Raw genomic sequence first — 7,215 nt, forward strand, 5'->3', positions numbered from 1 at the left:
GATTTCATACTCTAAGATTTCCCATTCTGCAGTCTTCCTTGGTCCATGTATGTCAGCATGTTTTGAAACTACAGAAGGATTGCCACTCTTCTAATAACAACGAAAGGTAATGGAAAACAACATAATTTGGGTTGATATTTCAACTATAATATGCAAATGTATTTCCACTTCAGGTAAAGTGAAGAATGGAAACTGCAGAAACATGAACATAACAAAGGTTAGACAATTCAGAAGTGGGAAAGTATGTATGTATTAATCACTAAGTGGTTTGAATTATGATTTTTTTTTTTCTGACATTGTGACAAGTATGCAACTTTATCCTGCACAAATTAGTTCAACTGACTCTTTATTCTACTGAAAGTTTAAGGCCAAAGAAAAACATAATTAATGGATTCTTTTTAGAATAAACAAGTATAAGAGTACATGTCAAGATGTTAAGACTAATAAAGTGGTTTTCCATATTCAAGATTAATAAGTGCATGTAGTGTTCATATTAATCATATTCAAGGATATGCCTTTATAGAATAACATTTCCATTTCACGATTCAATCAGCAAGATCCATTAAAAATCATCTTTAATTATTAACTCTAATCCTTATTAGCCTATAATCAGACACATTCTCTACCAAAAACATTAATCAATATAAGACAAAAATTAAATACACATTTGAGTTTTCAACTTTGTATACTAACTGAAATTTAGAGAAACCAGAGTTCAAATATCCTATTCCTATTTCAATTATGTACACTGAATTCCTCTGAATTGCTGAAAATCATTAGCCAACTTGGTACAAACTAGAAATCCTTTAAACAAAATTAGAAATAAGAAAATGGGTTTTGTAAACCCCAGCATCAAAATATCACTGCATTGCAAAATTTTTTTTGGAAAGAACCTAAATATAGATTACATCCAGAATTATGAATAAAGGATTCTCAACCTGTAACAATATAGTAACTTCAGTAATCTAATACATCCTCACTTAATAAAATCTTAACTTACATATATGAAAATGCACAATTATTTAACATATTTTTCCATGAAACGTTTGTGGAACTCTGATCGTAAAGAGTCATTGATGAAAGACTTTTCTGATTTATCAGGTTCTGAGGCTGCACAGTTTTTGAACACCACATCATCGTCCCATCGCTTCTTAACCTTCATGTCAGACTTGGGTGCTGCCGCAAGATTGAGAAGTGGGTTGCCCGAGATAATGTTCTCCATGCGTATCCGCTCCTCCTGCTCCTGCCTTTCTTGCTGTTTCCTGGCATCCTCCTCTGCCCTCTCCCTCCTAATGCGTTCCAGCTCAGCAAACAGGACTGCCTCGTCATCTGAGTCATCAGAATCAGACGCATCATCGTCATCATCTTGAGGGTCATCAGCATCCAGGTTAGATGGGGCAATCTGGTCCAGTCTTGGCTTCTTGGATGATGATGATGAGGAGGAGGAGCTTCCAGAATCCCTTATGGCATTGTTGCTGCTGCTGCTGCTGCTGCTGCCACTCCCGCTGCCACCACTGCTGCTACTGGTCCGCTTGTCCCTGGCAGCACGCTCACGGTCCTCCAGCTCACGGCGGAAGTCACGGTTGCGGAGCTCTTCAGTAGTGGACTGGCCATGATCTCGGTATTTGAGCCGTGTGTGTGAAGCAAGGTCACGAGCCGAGTACTGCTTGGAAAGTGCACTGAGGTCGCGCTCCCCTCGGCCCATGCCACCCTTGGCTGGCTCAAATGTGGGTCGTGCAGCTGTAGTCATGGTGGCTCTGAAAATGGAGGAACCATATTACACTAAACTTAAATGTACAAAGCTACTTTTGTCACATGACTCTGTGAAGCATTATGGAAACACTCAAGTTGAACTGAGTGTTTCCATAATGCTGGGGTCTGAATGCCTGGCAAAACACTAGATAAGCATGAATCACATGCGATCACCATAGATTTCTTACCTAAATTTCTTACCTAGATAAGGCCAGAGCCCCATCTACAAGCAGATGAAACCTCCAACCAGGACCGTGTTTGAAGACATCCAGTCGGATGGCGTAGGGTTGGCTAATATGGTTTCATCCAGACTCCATAGAAACACTTCACACATACCCATATAGAACATTACCCAGAGATAAATTGAGTTGGTGTGAATGCAGCAACAGAAATTGCAGTAACAACATGTTCAGGGAGATAATTCCAAACAGGCAACACCCTAATTGAAAAAAAACTGAGCCTTGACTTCAGTCTCACAGTGAAGAATAGTCAACTTGTAGGAATGACCTCTCATTCCAGCAATATTGTTCCTGACAAAATAAGTTATCTAAATCAGGACACAAGCCATGTAAAATCTTGTAAACCATGATAAGATCAGCTCTAAGTAAACCGCCTTTAATTGAGTACAACTTAAGTGCAGAGACATTCAGAGTAACTCAAGTCTCTGAACCCAGACATCATCTTTGTCCACTTCTGCTGTACTCCCTCCAACAATCTAAGATCGCCAAGGTAGCCTGTGTTCCACACCACAGACGAGTATTCCAGGATTGGACATATATGGATAACAAATACAGCTTTCATAAATTAAGGGGAGCGGCACACTGTGCCTTTTAGAATGCCATACCCCACCTCACTTGCCTTCATTGCAGTTTCTCTAACAAGTAGATGGAATTTAACAGAAAACCCACAGTTATAGACTTGAAGTATTTATTCTGGACGTTTCGAAGGCCACTGCCTTCATCTTCAGCAGTACAAAGCAGAATGAAAAATACAAGTGAACTGAACCAAGAAAAGGGGGAGGGACAGAGAATGAGAGTAATGTGGCACAGTGTAATTAGCCAATCCCACCTGTCAGCTTCACCCTACTCAAACCCTATCAGGACCTGACCTGTCTTTACCACTAATCCCTAGATCTGGTAGGGATTTAGTCACCAATGCTCTCTTTAATGGCTCTAGCTTAAACATTCCTTCACCTAGATTATAATTCTTATGGTTCTGTATACAAACTGATTCTAAAATCTTGCGTTTTTCTAAATTGTTACATTTGAATAACATTTGGCTAGAATCCCAATCAATTGAGAACACTGGTAACTAAATCCCTTCCAGATCTAGGGATTAGTGGTACAGACAGGTCAGGTCCTGATAGGGTTTGAGTAGGGTGAAGCTCACAGGTGGGATTAGCCAATCACACTGTGCCTCTGTCCCTCCCCCTTCCCTTCTCTTGGTTCAGTTTGCTTGTATTTCTCATTCTGCTTTGTACTGCCGAAGATGAAGCCAGTGGCTTTTGAAATGTCCAGAATAAATACAGTCTATAACTGTGGGTTTTCTGACAAGTTCATATTCACGATAGTGTGATATTCCATCCCAGATGGAACTTAAGTTCATGGTCTACCCATACACCCAGATCCCTATGTTTTTGCTTGAGTGAAATTTGTTGAGTACCAATAAAATATGGAAGTGAATCAGATGCATTATGGAAACGTCTACAAAATCTAATTGTGACACATTTCTCAACAGAAAACGACAAGCCCCATGATTGAAAGACTGGTCTCAAGGAGTTTGTTTACATCTCTCTGCATTAAGTAATGGCTTAGTTCAAAGTCAGCTTTAGAGATTGGGACAGCTAGGTATAATTTAAGATCATCAGCAAAAAGGCAATATTTACTAATCAAATTAGAAATAATGTGATTGATGTACACTAGGAATAAGAGAGGCCCAATCACAACCTTGAGGAACACCACTCCCAATATGGACACTACAACTTGGGGAGCCCTGGACAATAACTTTCACTGCCGTACCAGATAAATAATCATGAAGCCATCCCAACAGAGTACTTCTGATACCAATACTGTGTAACATAGTAAGGAGCAGTTGATGGTTGACTACATAAAAAACTTTCCTGTAATAAAAAAATACAATATCAACTAAGAATCTTTGATCATAATAATCAGTGACATCGTTACAGGTGTACAGAAGTTGATCAGAAACAGATTTACCAGACCTAAAGCTAAATTAATGATGAGAGAGAGACCAGGTGGTTACTTTAAAAATAAGTAGACAAGTGAGAAACGATGGTTCTTTTAAAGGACTTACAGCAAACAGACGTCAGACTAATGGGTCTACAATTAAGGGGATTATAGTGAATACCACCTTTGAATAAAGCAGTAACATTTGCTTCCTTCCAGTCTGAGGGAACATGCTTGGACGATAAAGATTTCTGACAAATGAGTAAAATAGGATAACTTAAAGAGGATGCACATCTTCTCAGCAGTATTGGTGGCAGTAGATCTGGGCCAGAGCAACAACTTGACTTAAGTTTTGACAGTATAGATTCAATGCTAAAAATGTCAAACATGTAATTATCAAACTCCAATACAGGCAAGGATTATCTAGGATAACATTAGAGAACACTTCAGAGAAGGTTCTAATGAAGTATTCAGCCATGTTAGCACTCTCCGTGAGCCATTCACCATCCCTTTCTAGGGGGTCAATAGTTGGTCTGTTAACTTTTTTCCGACAAATGTATTTACGGAAATGTTTGGAGTCACCATCCCCACCACAGACTAGTGACAGTTCATAGTTGCTTACTGCATTATGTACTGATTCACTATATTGTAATGATGCAATATTAAAAGAGAACCACAGTCTAGAGGCCACAAGGGAAGATCTCCCAAATCTTTGACGAACATCTTTATAATCAAGCCAACATTGTCATTTCAGAAGTTTGGCAGCTGCCTAGGCATTTCTGAACCAAGATGGTCTCCTAGTGAGAGAGCAAGTTTTTACAGGAATAAATCACTGGAAGGCTTCCTGTAACATATTCCTAAATTTAACATACATTAGGTTAATATTAAATGCAAAGAATTCAAAATCCCAATCGATGTTACTTAAATAAGTATTAAACAGATTATAATTTCCTTTGAAAAAGTCATATTCGTTGACATTATCATTTAGGGTAAGCAGTGTAAATGTATACTTCAATAAGATAGGGAAATGATCACAGCCAGGTATAGGGTCAAATAAAGTAATATAGGATTATTCTGTCAGTATCAGTGGTAAAGACAAGATCAAGGATATTGTCAGAACAAACAAAGGTTGGTGTATTTATCCACTGTTTAAGTCCAAGAAGTGTAAAGACATCCAAAAACCTATTATCCATTGCAAATTGACCTAGAGGGATATCAGAGGACCAATCAATAGTAGGAAATTTAAAATCACCTGTCAAAACTAACTCCCTGTTGACAAAATAAGTCTCAAGAAAAGAAATAAGTGCAATGTTATCAGGTGTAGAGTTGGTAGGTGGCCTATATACAGCTACCGTAATGATATCAGGTAGGTTGAAATCAGGGAGATACAGTCCAATGGTGTTGGTATGGTCATAAATAATTTTACCTATTTTTATGCTATCTTTAATAGGATATAAATACCCACCCCATGTTTTCTTGTATAGGTCGAGGAATCATGTCTAAAGAATTTGTATCTAGGGATGTTAACAGTAGAGGTGGGAATAAAGGGGCACAACAAAGTTTCAGTAACACAACACTTATCAATGCAATTATCTATAAGCATGTCACCCCCCAAAAAAATGGAGATGAAAATATAACAGGAGATAGGAAGAAAATGGATTATAAAGATTTCTTATCAATTCTGAATGAATGAATGGATTCTGAATGACTGTTTTGCACTACAATCCACCACACCTCCTTCCAAACAGTATATCATCACTGCCATGAACAAAAACAGTTGTTGATAATTATGATGACAGCAGACCAAGGATGCTACTGAGAATCCGCAGACCAAGGGGGCAGTGTGGTGGGGTTAGCGTCGTTTTGTACACAAATACGACGTTTTGTACACATGCAGAACGACGTTTCGTACCTATAACAGGGTGCGTTTCGTACACACACACACACACACACACACACACACACACACACACACATATATATATATATATATATATATATATATATATATATATATAGAGAGAGAGAGAGAGAGAGAGAGAGAGAGAGAGAGAGAGAGAGAGAGAGAGATGGATCGATAGATATAGATATTCATACTATTATGAGGAATAATAAAGGAAATTCATGTTGTTGGGGTGCAATAGCTCAGCTGTTTGAGCTCTGGCTTTGAAGATTTGTGATCTTTCCCATACCAGGATTCATTTCAGTCAATATGCCAAGAAAATCTCCCAAAACTTTAGTCATTTTGTAAATTGTTTGCAATTTTTAGCTGATTTATAAATTGACAAGTTCTAACAGTTAGCTCGGAGCAGCTAGCTGCTCGGGTAGGTGTTAGCTCCTCCCTGTCAGCTGTTTTGTTTGTAAACAAACCTTGGAAGAGGGAACCCTGCCGTCTTTTTATAAGTGTGTCAGCTGCAATTGGCTATTTACTTCATAGAAAGACATTGAGCGTCATCAAGAGCTATGCAGCAAGTAATTATGTGCTACACCAGGAAACCTGTTAGCTGCCGCTAACAGCCAGCAGACGAATTCGTTCCGGTCACTGTTAGTTAACAGTGAACAGTTGTTGGCCCCGCGGAATGCATCCATATTGTCTGGATTTAGTTAATGACTGTAACATATATAGATCTACTCAGAGTTGGTAGAGCAATTACTTTGGTATTCAAATTATTTTTAATAACAATATTATTAAAAGAGTCAACAACTCCCATTAAGACTTTAAAACGTACAACCATTTATCATTCAAGTAAACTACCATTTCATCTACACAATTACTTATAAGAAATTACATGTAGTAAACACTAGGAGTGGTCGACTACCTGAACATAGCAATTGTTTTCCGAGTGTACGAATCATCGTTATTCTTGTGTACGAAACATCGTTTTCCTTGTGCACGAAACGTCGTTTTTACTTGTGTACGAATCGTCGTGGGTACAAAACATCGCACTCCCGTGTGGTGCCTCATGCTACTGACAGACACATCAGATGTCACCACCCCTGAGGCTCAAGTACTTATTTTTACATCCCTTCATAATTTCACCGCAAGCTATGTGTCCTTAACAGTAAATCTGAAACCCAACATGACATGAAGGACGATCAGAAAAATGCAAATACCACGACAAGAAAATGAGGAAACACTCACGTTTGTTGTTGTTTACGAGGCCACAGCGAAACACTTAGAGGCGACGAGCGTACACCATCATACTTGATGAGACTGGGAGAGAGGGATGAACAAAAATAAGACTGAAGGAACTGTGTGAATACAAATGAGACAATA

General features: G+C 38.6%; 1 protein-coding gene across 1 annotated transcript; it reads right to left on the bottom strand.

The window, feature by feature from the left end:
- Positions 1-125: 125 nt before the first annotated feature.
- Positions 126-7,152, bottom strand: LOC123514211 (spliceosome-associated protein CWC15 homolog). Its single transcript, XM_045271895.1, has 2 exons — positions 7,081-7,152; positions 126-1,757 (listed from the first exon to the last, which is right to left on the bottom strand). Exon 2 carries the CDS (start codon positions 1,748-1,750, stop codon positions 1,019-1,021), a length of 732 nt encoding a protein of 243 aa, XP_045127830.1. The 5' UTR covers positions 1,751-1,757; positions 7,081-7,152; the 3' UTR covers positions 126-1,018.
- Positions 7,153-7,215: the final 63 nt, after the last annotated feature.

This window comes from Portunus trituberculatus, chromosome 37, assembly GCF_017591435.1.
Source record: "Portunus trituberculatus isolate SZX2019 chromosome 37, ASM1759143v1, whole genome shotgun sequence".
Taxonomy (NCBI): domain Eukaryota; kingdom Metazoa; phylum Arthropoda; class Malacostraca; order Decapoda; family Portunidae; genus Portunus; species Portunus trituberculatus.

Coding starts and splice junctions, on each gene's coding strand:
- LOC123514211 (XM_045271895.1), bottom strand. CDS start 1,750: ATGACTACAGCTGCACGACCCACATTTGAGCCAGCCAAGGGTGGCATG.